The 13,712-nt window shown below is 41.7% G+C and overlaps 1 protein-coding gene across 1 annotated transcript in view; it reads left to right on the plus strand.

Moving 5' to 3' along the window:
• The first annotated feature begins 4,209 nt into the window (after positions 1–4,209).
• Positions 4,210–13,712, plus strand: part of LOC119859699 (protocadherin alpha-C2-like) — a 290,055-nt gene continuing 280,552 nt past the window's right edge. Inside the window, exon 1 of the mRNA XM_038412114.2 lies at positions 4,210–6,765. Coding sequence (XP_038268042.1) covers positions 4,390–6,765 — 2,376 coding nt within the window. The 5' untranslated portion in view covers positions 4,210–4,389. The remainder of the gene's footprint in view (positions 6,766–13,712) is intronic.

Genomic DNA, 13,712 nt, shown 5'->3' on the forward strand with positions numbered 1-13,712 from the left:
TGTGGAAACCACACACTAAACCCTGTAGGTGTTGACTGTGCTGAATCATGCAAGGAGGCAATTACTTTGGAACTGTTCAGCAAATGTACAATCTCTTCATAGCAGTCCACAAAGATGGGAAACTCTGAAGCAATATCTTCCTGTTTCACTGCATGGGATGTCCAAAACTAGATGGCCTGCACAGATTGATGGTGGTCAACCAGCTTTGCAGCATTTGAATTCAGTAAGAAAGGCTTTAAATGAGCTTGACTCTCTCAATCTCCCTGCACAGGCTCAAACTGAACTTCAGTCTATTCAGAAGCACATGTCCAAATTTGAATGCATTCTGATGTCATCTTTGTGGATGAAGCTACATACAATGATCCACCAAACTACTCTGGTAATTGAAGCACGCAATGCTACACTTGATGTTGAGAGGGATAACATTGAAAGTCTTATCAATGACAGCCAACAGATTTGTGAACAATGGGATGCGATCCTGACTGAGTCCAAATTAGTAGCACAGAATATTGGCGTTTCATCTGAGTTCTCCACCAATCACAACTTACCTACTGAATCCGATGCTGAGCAGCATTATAAGGTCAACGTCTTCCCTGTCATCATTGGCTCTATTCAATCAGGTCTTACATGTCGATTTGAGTCACTGCAACTAATTTGTACCCTTTCTGGGTTTCTTTGGCAGTTCAACAGACTGAGTAATGAAGATCTACTTTGTGCAGCTGAACAATTTCAGCAACAGTACAACAAAGAAATCTCAAGAGATCTCAGTGACGAGATCATCTTCCTCAAACAAATATATTCCACAAACTTTAAATTGGATTGCAAGCTGAAGGAATTGCTTCAAGAAATACTCGGACTTGGACTCTTTGAGGTGTTTCCTAATATCACAATTGCATTGTGTATTTTTGTCAATTTGCCTGCATCAATGGTTTCAGGTGAATGCACCTTCAAGGTGTTGAAGCAGGTAAAGAACTATCACCGTTTAACTATGGGACAAGAGCATTTGAATGGGCTCACCCCATGCTTAATATCAACTGTGATACAAAAGCTAGAATTTTTTCCTCAATAATTAGTGCTTTTGCATAGAAAAAGGCTAGAAAAGCATTTGTTAAATAAAAAAATTCAAATTATGTCTCTCTTTTTTTTTTTTGGTGCCTTATTTTGTTTTCATGTGTTGTCATTTTTTATTTTATTATAGTTTGGTGCCTCAAAAGCTCGAAGTGGCCCAGGCCTCTCTGGACCTCTGAGAGGGCCTGCAAAAAAGTGCCAGCATGGATAAACAGCAAAGTAAAAAGTGGTTAGAGGCAAAAGGCATCCTGCAAAAATTGGAAGTTAAATCCTACTGAGGAAATACAAAGGAGCAAAAACTCTGGCAAGTCAAGTGCAAAAGTCTAATTAGGCAGGCCAGAAAAAGAATGTGAAGCACAATGAGCAAAACTAACAGCAAACTTCTTTAAAAGTAAACCAGAAGCAGGAAGTACATCAGTGGGGCCACTAGGCAATGGAGGTGCTAAAGGAGCACTCAAGGAAGACAAGGCCATTGTGGAGAAGCTAAATTAATTCCTTGACTCAGCCTTTACTGCAGCGGATGTGAGGAACATTCGCACAACTGAACCGTTCTTTTTACATGACAAATCTGAGGAATTGTCCCAGACTGAGATGTCAATAGAGGACTTTTTGGAACAAATTGATAAATTAAACAGTAATAAGTTACCAGAATCAGATAGTATTCACCCAAGAGTTCTGAGGGAACTCAAATATGAAATTGCAGAACTACTAATTGTGGAATGTAACCTATAACTTAAATCAGCATCTGTTCCAGATGACTGGAGGACACCAATTGTTAAAAAGGCTCCAGAGGTAATTCTGGCAATTACAGACAGGTAAGACTAACTTCAGTACCAGGAAAACTGGTTGAAACTATAGTAAAGAACAGAATTATCAGGCACATAGATGAACTCGGTTTGTTGGGGGAAGAATCAACATGGCTCTTGTAAAAGGAAAATCATACCTCATCAATCTATTAGAAAGCTTCTTTTGGTGGGTGGAGGAGTCAACAAACATGTGGGCAAGGGTGATCCAGTGGAAATAGTGTATTTGGACTGTCAGAAAGCCTTTGACAAGATCCCTCCCCAAAGGCTCTTAAGCAAATTAGCAGACTGTGGAATAAGAGGCAAGGACCTCTCATGGATCAATAGCAAGTTAAAAGACAGGAAACAAGGGGTTGGAATAAATGGTCAGTTCTCAGAAAGGAGAGAGGTAAATAGTGGTGTTCCCCAGGGGTCTGCACTGGGACCTGGTGTTCAACTATTCATAAATAATCTGGAAAAGGAAATGAACAGTGAGGTGGCAAAATTTGCAGATGATATAAAATTACTCAAGATAGTTAAGTGCAAAGTAGAATGCAAATAATTAGAAAAGGACCTCAGGAAATGGGGTGACTGAATGTCATCTGCCATTTTATTGCCCAATATCGATAAGTGCAAGTAATGCATAATGGAAAACATAATTCCAGCTATACATACAAGACGATGTGATCTAAAGTAGCTGTTACAACTCCAAGATCTCTTTCTTAAGTCATTGTGGCTAGTTCTCTGAAAACATCCACTCAATGTGCAGTGGCAGTCTAAAAAGCTAACAGAATCCTAGGAACCATTAGGAAAGGGATAGATAATAAGACAGAAACTATCATAGTGGCACTATATACATCTATGGCATACCCACACCTTGAATGTTGCATGCAGTTCTAGTCACCCCATCTCAAGAAAGATTTAGTAGAATTGGAAAAGATACAGCAAAGGGCAACAAAAATGATTAAGTGTATGGAAGAGCTTCCATATGAGGAGAGATTAAAAAGACTGGGACTGGCCAGCTTGGAAAAGAGGAGACGGAGTGGGGGAATATGATAGAGGGCTATGAAATTGTGGATGGCGTGGAGACAGTGAATAAGGAAGTGTTATTTACTCCTTCACAAAACACAAGAACCAGGGATCATCTAATGAAATTACTAGGCAGCAGATTTAAAACAAACAAAAGGAAGTCCTTCTAAACAGGACGCACAGTGAACCTGTGGAATTCGTTGCCAGGGGATGTAGTGAAGGCCAAAACTATAACAGGGTTCCTAAAAGAATTAGATAAGTTTATGGAGGATAGGTCCACCAATGACTATTAGCCAAGATGTTGTCAGGATCTAACCCCATGCTCTGGGTGTCCCAAACTTCTGACTGCCGGAAGTAGGTGGGTCAATAATACATCTTAAATTTATTATTTGTTACCATAGCTTAATGTAGCATGATATGGCAGTGTGTAGAACGATGTGTGTGTATCCGTGTAAGTTTTTATGAATGTAGTATTACACGAATTTCACAGCAACTGGTCTTTATTGTATGTATATTATCACTTATAAGAAAATGAGGCTAGCTACCGTCAAGTGCTATGTACTGAATTGGCAGGACAACCTTCAGCATTAGATACGTACTTTTGAATTAGTTAAGCGCCTCAGCTGTCTCTTCCGGTGTGGGAACAGGAACAAGTCTGATATAATATAGACAGACAGTGAAACAGTCAAGACATTCTATCACAGCTTGGACCCAGAGTCTAGGTATATGCAATTGTTATAATTACGAGATGTTGACAATAGAATGGAGATAAAACTATAAGTGAACCTCAAACGCGTGGCCTGATTGAAAGCAGCCAAAGGTGAACTTTAAATTAAAGAGTAAAATTTAGGTTGGGATTTTCATGCGTTAGCTCCCTAAGTCCCATTGCAAGGCAATGAAAGATAGGCACCAAACTCTCACCAAAATCCCTGCTTCCATCTTCAAGAGGCTCATTTGTCACATCAGCTCTTGCTCTCCCTGCCCAGTGAAGTGGTAGGTGTTTTGGTTACAAATAACAGTTTAACGATTTGATTAATGTTCAAAGGCTTACATTGATATTGTGTCAGGTCACTTCTACAACTAAATATAACCTGCCTTCCCGAGTAGAAGTCTTGTTGTTGTTAGTAATTAAGACAATGCATTTTACTTTAATCTTCAGAGCCCGTAATGTATCTTTCAATTATTCACCTTTTAATTCCAACCACAAAAAAAGGCATAAAAGGAAATAAATGGAAGAACACAATACCACTGGCTCTTGTGAAGCAAAGAAGCTGTTTTCTGTATGAGGAAAATATGTAAAGCGCACAATCAGCCACATGATGTCGCTCTCCACCTAAAAAGAAATTGTAAGGCAAAAAATCAAACCGCTCCTCTTTTGACTGCATACGCAGACAATCAGGGGTTCAGGAGGACGTCATATATCGTGGCATTGGAATTAAACTACCGATTTCCAGAGGCTTACACATTTTTGTATGAATTGGCTGTATATTCGAAGAAATCTGCGTCCGCGATGGCTCTTCTGCGGCGAGACTCCCGGGTACCCGGGCAGCTGCTGCGGCTGGTTCTGCTACACACGGCCTGGGAGGTGGGCAGCGGCCAGGTCCGTTATTCCCTGCCGGAGGAATCCATACACGGCACCTTTGTGGGCCGCCTGGCCCAGGACCTGGGGCTGGAGGTGTCGGAGCTGGTGTCTCGGATGTTCCGGATGGTCTCCAAAGGCAGGGGAGACTATTTTGAGGTAAATTTGCAGAGCGGCGTTTTGTTTGTTAATTCGCGAGTAGACAGGGAAGAGGTGTGCGGCCAGAGCCCCCTGTGCGCCATTGACCTGGAGGTGATAGTGGACAAACCCCTGAGGATATTTCACGTGGAAGTGGAGATACAGGATATAAATGACAACGCTCCTGTGTTCCCTGTGACTGAATTAAATCTCTTTATATCAGAATCAACACTGCCGGGCTCGCGTTTCTCACTGGAAGGCGCGTCTGACGCAGATATTGGTACAAACTCTTTGCTAACCTATAAACTGAGCTCTAATGAATATTTTAGTTTAGATGTACAAGTGAGAAATGACCATAATAACTTAGCAGAGCTTGTGTTAAAGAAAGCTCTGGACAGAGAGGAAACACCTGAGCATCGTTTAGTGTTCACCGTCACTGACGGGGGCAAACCGGAGCTGACGGGCACAGTTCAGCTGGTGATCACTGTGCTGGATGCCAATGATAACGCGCCTGTATTTAATCAGTCCGTTTATGAGGTAACTGTATTGGAAAATACAGCTAATGGGACATTAGTAATCAAACTTAACGCCAGCGATTTGGATGAAGGAACTAACAAGAACATTTCATATTCGTTTGGTAATTTTGTGCCTCCCATTGTAAGAGCGGCGTTTAACCTAAATTCCGATACCGGTGAAATCAGGGTGAAAGGAGACCTGGATTACGAGCACATTGAGTTATATGAAATTCGAGTTGAAGCTCAAGATAAAGGTCACCCGCCAATGACGGGACAGTGCAGTGTTTTACTTCACGTTTTAGACGTGAACGATAACGCCCCTGAGTTAACAATAACGTCTCACTCTCTGCCGGTTCCCGAGGACGCTCCCTCGGGGACTGTGGTGGCTCTTATTAGCGTCTCGGACCGGGACTCGGGAGACAACGGCAAAGTCACCTGCTCCATCCCCCCGGACCTGCCCTTTCAGCTCGTCTCCACCTTTAAGAATTATCACTCGCTGGTGCTGGCGGAGGCCGTGGATCGGGAGCGAGTGTCTGAATATAAGATCCTGGTGAGAGCCAGAGACGAAGGGGCCCCGTCTCTCTCGGCCAGCAGCAGCATTTTGGTGCCGATCGCGGATGTGAACGATAACGCGCCTGCTTTCCCTCAGCCCGTGTACACGGTGTTTGTGAAGGAAAACAACCCTCCCGGGGCCCATCTCTTGAGCGTGTCGGCGTCGGACCCGGACCTGCGGGAAAACGGCTTTGTGAGCTACGGGGTGGTGGAGCGAAGTGTGGGAGAGCAGCAGCCCCTGTCCAGCTACATCTCGGTGCAGTCGGAGAGCGGGCACATCTATGGCCTGCAGCCCTTTGACTACGAGGAGCTGCAAGTGCTGCAGTTCCAGGTGAGCGCGAGGGACGCCGGGTTCCCCTCCTTGTGCGGGAACGTGACTGTGCAGCTCTTTGTCCTGGATGCAAATGACAACGCGCCCGCAGTGTCCCCGCCTGGCTCCGGCCGCGGGTCGCCAGGGCCCGAGCTGGTTCCGCTGTCGGCCGGCGCAGGGCACGTGGTGGGCAAGGTGCGAGCGGTGGATGCGGATTCCGGCTACAACGCGTGGCTTCGCTACGAAGTGCAGGAGCCCAGGGCTGCGGGGCCTTTCCGGGTGGGTGTGTACAGCGGGGAGATCAGCACCACGCGGGCCTTGGAGGAGGCGGACGGCCCCAGCCAGAGACTCGTGATCCTGGTGAAGGACCATGGGGAGCCGGCGCTGTCAGCGACAGCCACGGTCAGCCTGTCCCTGGTGGAGAGTCCCCAGGCTGTGAAATGGGACTCGAGGCAAAGGGTCGGGAGCGAAGGGCCCTTGGTTGACATGAACGTGTCTTTAGTGATCGCCATTTGCTCGGTGTCCGGGCTGTTTGTGCTGGTGATTGTCGTGTACGTTGGCCTGAGATGCCACCCGGGTCGGGAAGTGATGTGCGGTCCTGGGAAAGCCACGGTGGTGAGCTCGAGCGAAGTGGGGAGTTGGTCCTATTCCCAGCGCCAGAGCCGGAACCTGTGTGTCGGGGAAGGCACCGCCAGGAATGACCTGATGGTTTTCAGCCCCAATTTTCCTCACTCCTCGGAAAATGGAGAGGCAGGGAAGGGACAGATTCTCACACCAAATGCGTCTGGCCAGGTGAGTTTCATGAATTTGTTCTATATGTGTTTGTGAATTTTTAAAAAATGTTAATTCCTTAATGTATTTGAAGAAATTAAACTAAGATGTATTGCTTTATAAGCCACCTTTTCGCTCCATTAGATTTAGGAGGACAGTTTCAACATTATTAAAGTGATCATTATTTTTGAGTATGAAATAATAGTAATAATATATATAGCGGATGAGAGCAGTTGTTCTCGCCTCCGAAGGCGACCAGTTAGAGCTTCTGAGGAAGGTTCAGGGATCTCCATAATGAGCAATTATGGGAAAACCTGGCCTATAGGTGAACCCCTGGCACATAGATGTTGGTTTATGTTCTGAAACATTAGGTTTTTATAGTTTGGTATTAATTAATAAATTAATTAATTAATAAATTAACCAAATTAATAAAATAATAGGTATTTTATTCTTTCTAAACTAATTGTAATTTTAAATTATCTAAACACACCTTTCATCTTCGATTGTTTCTCAATAAACTGTTGGTCTCTTCAGGGTCAGAGAGGCAGAGAGTTCCACAAGTCGATAATGTACGGCATAAAATGTGTTTTATTTTATCAATTTTAAATTGGTTCCTCCTCAGTTTCATTTAATGTTCTCTTGCTCTTGTATTATGAGAAGTGATAAACCAGAATTTTTCACTGATATTTGTCTGTATAATTCATTATATTGTATGGCTCTTTCATGTCCCCTCTCACTCATCTCCTCTCTCAACAGTTCTAATCCTCTCAATATCACCTATTTTTCATTCCACCTCTGTAGACTACTTTATTTAATTGAATTGTTTCAGTGGAAATTTTAATGGGGGAAAGGTAAATAGGTGAAATATTTTTGGTGAGAACAATGCCCTAAGTTATTTTTCTGATACATTATTATGTATACTTTAGCTTTAACAATGAATAGATGTTGTAACAGTTATTGTTAGTCACAATTGATAGGAAATTTAAATGTTGACACAGTTACTAAAAAAACATATCGAGCTATAGAGATTTGTGGTTGACAATTGCATTTTTGAAGAAGCAGTAATAATAATAATAATAACACTATTGTTCTAAAGTTATCATCTGTTGCACAATATAAGCAGCGCAATAATTTTCTGCTTCTACATTAACTTCAAACTATGCAACACGTTTAGAATGCTAGACAATTTCAGCAGAGAAATGCAAAGGGAAGAAACAGCTTGAAATTACAGGTTTCAGAGGATGCATCCGATGAAGTGAGCTGTAGCTCACGAAAGCTTATGCTCTAATAAATTTGTTAGTCTCTAAGTTGCCACAAGTACTCCTTTTCTTCTTGAAATTACACTTTCTTTTCTTGTTTGGAGCTGGTAATAGGAGATGCAAAGAGAGCGAATGTGAGCCAAGCATTGGCTAACTTTCACACAAATATTGACTTTTAAAATATGTTGCTATAAAAGTAAGTATTTCTTGTGGTGTAATTTATTTCAGAAAGAAGATTAAATATTGTGACATTGTATTTGAAGGAATTCAAATGCTTTCAGATATTAGGATTATGCTCCCGAAATCACGCCTCTTGTTTCCCTTCGTAATCGGTGTATATACTGGTGATAATAATAGTCCTGATTGTCTTCTCATTTATTCCTGAGATTAATGGAGTTATGAAATGAAGAAAACATGGAATGTGAGAGAAAAATTTGGCTGAATATAATTTGCTGAGAGGTTGCAAGTGTCTGTGATATGAAGATCATGAAGATTTAATTATATTTATAAGTATAGAGTGTCATTTTAAAACTTTATGGGATTTTGGTGCTGAAAAGAGACAATAGAAAGTTTTAGGAAAGAAAACTGTGATTTTATAAATTAAAGGGAAATTGTACCTTTCTCTTATTCCTTCCATTCAGTGTAGGTACTAGAAACTGACCCCAGATGAGAGAACATTCAGATTTAAGTATATATAGATTTAATATAAATACATTCATTGATACAAAGTTCAAACTGAGGAGTTCAGGCCAGGAGGAAACACTGCTAGATTTTGGGTGAGGCATGCTTTTTAAAAAATGCTCCTAAATGAATAGGGATTTTTTTCTTTTAAATCAATAGAAAACAAACACTTTTGGAAGGATCTTTCTGCAGTCACTGTGTACTGACTGTAACTCTGGTTTGAAGAATTTGCTAAATTTAAAAGTACCTCAGAATCTTCTCCTTCACTTTCAGACAGTATCTGAATTGCTGAACTTCTGTACTTTTGTTAAGAAAACTCCTGTTTCTGAATAATTTCTGAAAATTATGTTGTGACAAATGGAATTTTCTGTAATATTTTCATGTGCCTAAGTTTCCTTCTGTAGTTACTCAGTGGATGCAAAAGGGACTTGGAACAGAGTAGGAGACATGAGTTGTGTGTCTCCTAGCTGTATGGGGTGGAATGAATGGGTCATTAAAGAACTGGTTGAAAATGACCCAGATAAACAGAGGCTCCAGAAAGACAATGAGACCACACACACACGGACGCATGCACGCAAGGACTGAAAAATTGACATCTAACAGCAGGAAACCCTCTTAGGCAGAACATGTGAACTCGTCTGGAGAAGAAAGGAGAAAGGTATCAAGTGACTGGAATAAGGGCTGCACTTTGGAGAGACATACAGCTCTTATCTGGGACTGAGGACCAGGGAGAAAGCCAGAGCCAGCTTGCACTGGCTGGACCAGGATGGACTATGTCTTAATCTTTGCCTCTCTTTGCAACCTAAGGACTTCCATATGCTGTGTACCAAGTGACTAATACATTATTGCCTTGTTTTGAAATGGCTGCCTGCTGTTGCTGAAAATTTTCACTGAAAGCCTTTTGCACTAAAGAGGGACAGTGCAAGCCTTCCGTCAGAGTCTGTCTTGCCTGGATTTGCTACAGAGAGCCATGGTCAGGCACAGTGATCACTGGTGCCTGGAAAGCTCAGTTTTGGAATTTTGGAGGCCATGGGCCTGCTCCTCAGGAACTGTGTGAACCATTGGGGTTTGGCATATTAAAAGGGTCACTGTCAAGGGACTGGTTATTGCTGGGGCATAAACCAGACTCTGTGGATCCATGACAGATGTCACTGTCCTTTTAGGTGTACAATCTTCTCTTCAGCCTCCGGAATGACATTGCAGCCATTATTTTAAATGGCTGCCTAACAATATCTTTTCAAATTGGATAATCCTGTTAACATGCTTCAAAAGAAATTGCGATCATTTAATAATTTCTCTGGAGGTTTTTAAAGGTCCATAAAATAACTCTATTTGGTCAAAATTCAGAAAGAAGATATTAGAGATTTTTACAGACAATAGGTATAATTAACAAAATTGCTGCGTAAATGATTCATATATGTGATCCAGGTAACTACAGGCCAGTTAGTTTGACATCTGTAGTATGCAAGGTCCTGGAAAAAATTTTGAAGGAGAAATTAGTTAAGGACATTGAAGTCAATGGTAAATGGGACAAAATACAACATGGTTTTACAAAAGGTAGATCGTGCCAAACCAACCTGATCTCCTTTTTTGAAAAAGTAACAGATTTTTTTAGATAAAGGAAATGCAGTGGATCTAATTTACCGAGATTTCAGTAAGGCATTTGATACCGTGCCACATGGGGAATTATTAGTTAAATTGGAGAAGATGGGGATCAATATGAACATCAAAAGGTGGATAAGGAATTGGTTAAAGGGGAGACTGCAATGGGTCCTACTGAAAGGCGAACTGTCAGGCTGGAGGGAGGTTACCAGTGGAGTTCCTCAGGGATCAGTTTTGGGACCAATCTTATTTAATCTTTTTATTACTGACCTTGGCACAAAAAGTGGGAGTGTGCTAATAAAGTTTGCAGATGATACAAAGCTGGGAGGTATTGCCAATTCAGAGAAGGATCGGGATATTATACAGGAGGATCTGGATGACCTTGTAAACTGGAGAAATAGTAATAGGATGAAATTTAATAGTGAGGAGTGTAAGGTTATGCATTTAGGGATTAATAACAAGAATTTTAGTTATAAGTTGGGGATGCATCAATTAGAAGTAACAGAAGAGGAGAAGGACCTTGGAGTATTGGTTGATCATAGGATGACTATGAGCTGCCAATGTGATATGGCTGTGAAAAAAGCTAATGCGGTTTTGGGATGCATCAGGAGAGGCATTTCCAGTAGGGATAAGGAGGTTTTGGTACCGTTATACAAGGCACTGGTGAGACCTCACCTAGAATACTGTGCAGTTCTGGTCTCCCATGTTTAAAAAGGATGAATTCAAACTGGAGCAGGTACAGAGAAGGGCTACTAGGATGATCCGAGGAACGGAAAACTTGTCTTATGAAAGGAGACTTAAGGAGCTTAGCTTGTTTAGCCTAACTATAAAAGAAGGTTGAGGGGAGATATGATTGCTCTCTATAAATATATCAGAGGGATAAATACAGGAGAGGGAGAGGAATTATTTCAGCTCAGTACCAATGTGGACACAAGAACAAATGGGTATAAACTGGCCACCAGGAAGTTTAGACTTGAAATTAGATAAAGCTTTCTAACCATCAGAGGAGTGAAGTTTTGGAATAGCCTTCCAAGGGAAGCAGTGGGGGCAAAAGATCTATCTGGTTTTAAGATTCTACTTGATAAGTTTATGGAGGAGATGGTATGATGTGATTTTGTTAAGTATTTGATCTTTAAATATTCAGAGTAAATAGGCCTAATCCCCTGAGATGGGATATTAGATGGATGGGATCTGAGTTACCCAGGAAAGAATTTTCTGTAGTATGTGGCTTGTGAATCTTGCCCATATGCTCAGGGTTTAGCTGATCACCATATTTGGGGTCAGGAAGGAATTTTCCTCCAGGGCAGATTGGAGAGGCCCTGGAGGTTTTTCACCTTTCTCTGTAGCATGGGGCACGAGTCACTTGAGGGAGGCTTCTCTGCTCCTTGAAGTCTTTAAACCATGATTTGAGGACTTCAATAGCTCAGACATAGGTGAGGTTTTTCGTAGGAGTGGGTGGGTGAGATTCTGTGGCCTGCGCTGTGCAGGAGGTCGAACTAGATGATCAGAATGGTCCCTTCTGACCTTAATATCTGTGAATCATATGGACAGCAGTTCTGTGCCCTAATCAACTAATATATAATTTTTTCCAGATTATTTCTTCACTATGGAGGAGTTTAATAATAGTTTTAAAATTAGTCTTGAATAATCCTTCAATATTATCTGTAACTGGTGTCCCTGGGTATTTAATTTCCTCCTAAAGACTCAAAGATTGTAAATGCAATATCCTACATTGGGAGAGTCCAATCAGCAGCATTTCTGTTTTGTGTAGTTTTAATTTTGTTTCCTAAAGCATAGAACATTAATCCAGAATGCAGGCATCCTCGATGATTGATAGATTATAGGGGCTGGAGTGTAAGTGTTCATGTCTAATGGTAAGAGTCAGGCACATGGAACCAGAACTGGGGTCAGAGTCAGGTGCCAAGCCAAAGGTCAGAGCTGGAGTCATGTGTAGCGCATAGAAGCAGGGACCTGGAATGAGCCAGGAAAGCAGGAACAGAGAGGGATCTTGGATAAGGATAACAGGAACCAGGAACAGGCAGAAAGGCAGGACTCAGGCAAGTAGGCAGGGTCCACAATAGCAGCGAGTTAGGAATTAATCTAGTTGCTCAGACAACATCTGTGCCTCTTTCTGGTTTAAGCAGAGCATCCCAGCCAATTGGTCTGCTGGATATCTCCCCCAGTCAAGAGCTTTGTGGGTGGGGCCTTTGCAATATAGAGCTTTACTGGCTCCCTTCTCAGCTGGGTCAGGTGGGTTGCTGGGTGGTGGCCTTGGTGTGAGGACTGTGTAGGGACACCTGGGCACAAGTTCGAGGACGGTGATCCATCACATAGATTTACATGACCATGTTAAATAAAGAATAATAGCATCAGCTTAGATCAATACTTTTTGATGAATCCTGTTATAAAAGCAAATAATAGAGGAAACTTGGGTATGCCTGATACATTCTTCTTTCCAACTTTATAACATTGGTCATGGACCACTCTGTAGATCAGAAATATACCAATGAAAATTAAGGCTGGATATAAATATTGTTATGCATTGAACTAAGAAAAGCCACACAACCCGGTCAAAAGCCTTCTGAGCATTAGAGAAAATGAAAGCATTGCTTGACATTTTGCTGTCTAATGGTGATTAGAAAAGCTGCTTCCAGTTATATGTACAGATTTATATGGATGTATTTATTTTCATATTACCTTTCAATTCTAATAGCATATGTCAAACTGTTCTACAGTGGCTCAAGAGAGTGGCTACTAACTTCAGTGGTATGTTAGAAAACAGGCCACAAACCCCAAACTGGCTGTGAGTTCTCTGGTTAGATTTAACCAACCAGTTATCAAGTGTAAACTCCTCAGGCACTATAACAACCTTAACATGGAGTCACAAACAGTCTGATCTGTCTTTCCACCCAGGGGAGCTTGCCTGTGGGATAGATGATTCTCAGGTTACTCCCACTCCCAAAAGACCAGTCACTTACCTCAGGTCAATTGCACCTTAGATCTCAAACCAAAGACAATACTTGTAGCCAATTCTATAATAAACTATCTAAAGATTTATTATGTAAAAAAAGGAGACGAGAGGAGTTTACAAGGTTAAAGCAGATAAATATATATATATACACATAAGTTCCAATCTTAAATTAAAAAACAAACAAACAAAAAAACCAAACTTTTATAATAAGCAAGCTCTGTATGTCCTGTAGGGCTAACTCAGGCTAAGCACTGGGGATCTTTTGCTCATTCTTTGCACCTCAGAGTCCAAGCAGCATAAAGATACACTTCCTTCTTGTGAGGGGTTTTTATCCTTTCCCTCCTTCTGCTTCAAGTGAAAACTTAGCTGATTGGAGGAATTCATTTGAACCTTTCCTCTTCATTGGCAGGGAGGGGTAGGGAAGGAGAAGGGGGCATGGAAAGGCAGGCTAGATC

The sequence above is a fragment of the Dermochelys coriacea genome, chromosome 8 (assembly GCF_009764565.3).
Source record: "Dermochelys coriacea isolate rDerCor1 chromosome 8, rDerCor1.pri.v4, whole genome shotgun sequence".
Lineage (NCBI taxonomy): Eukaryota > Metazoa > Chordata > Testudines > Dermochelyidae > Dermochelys > Dermochelys coriacea.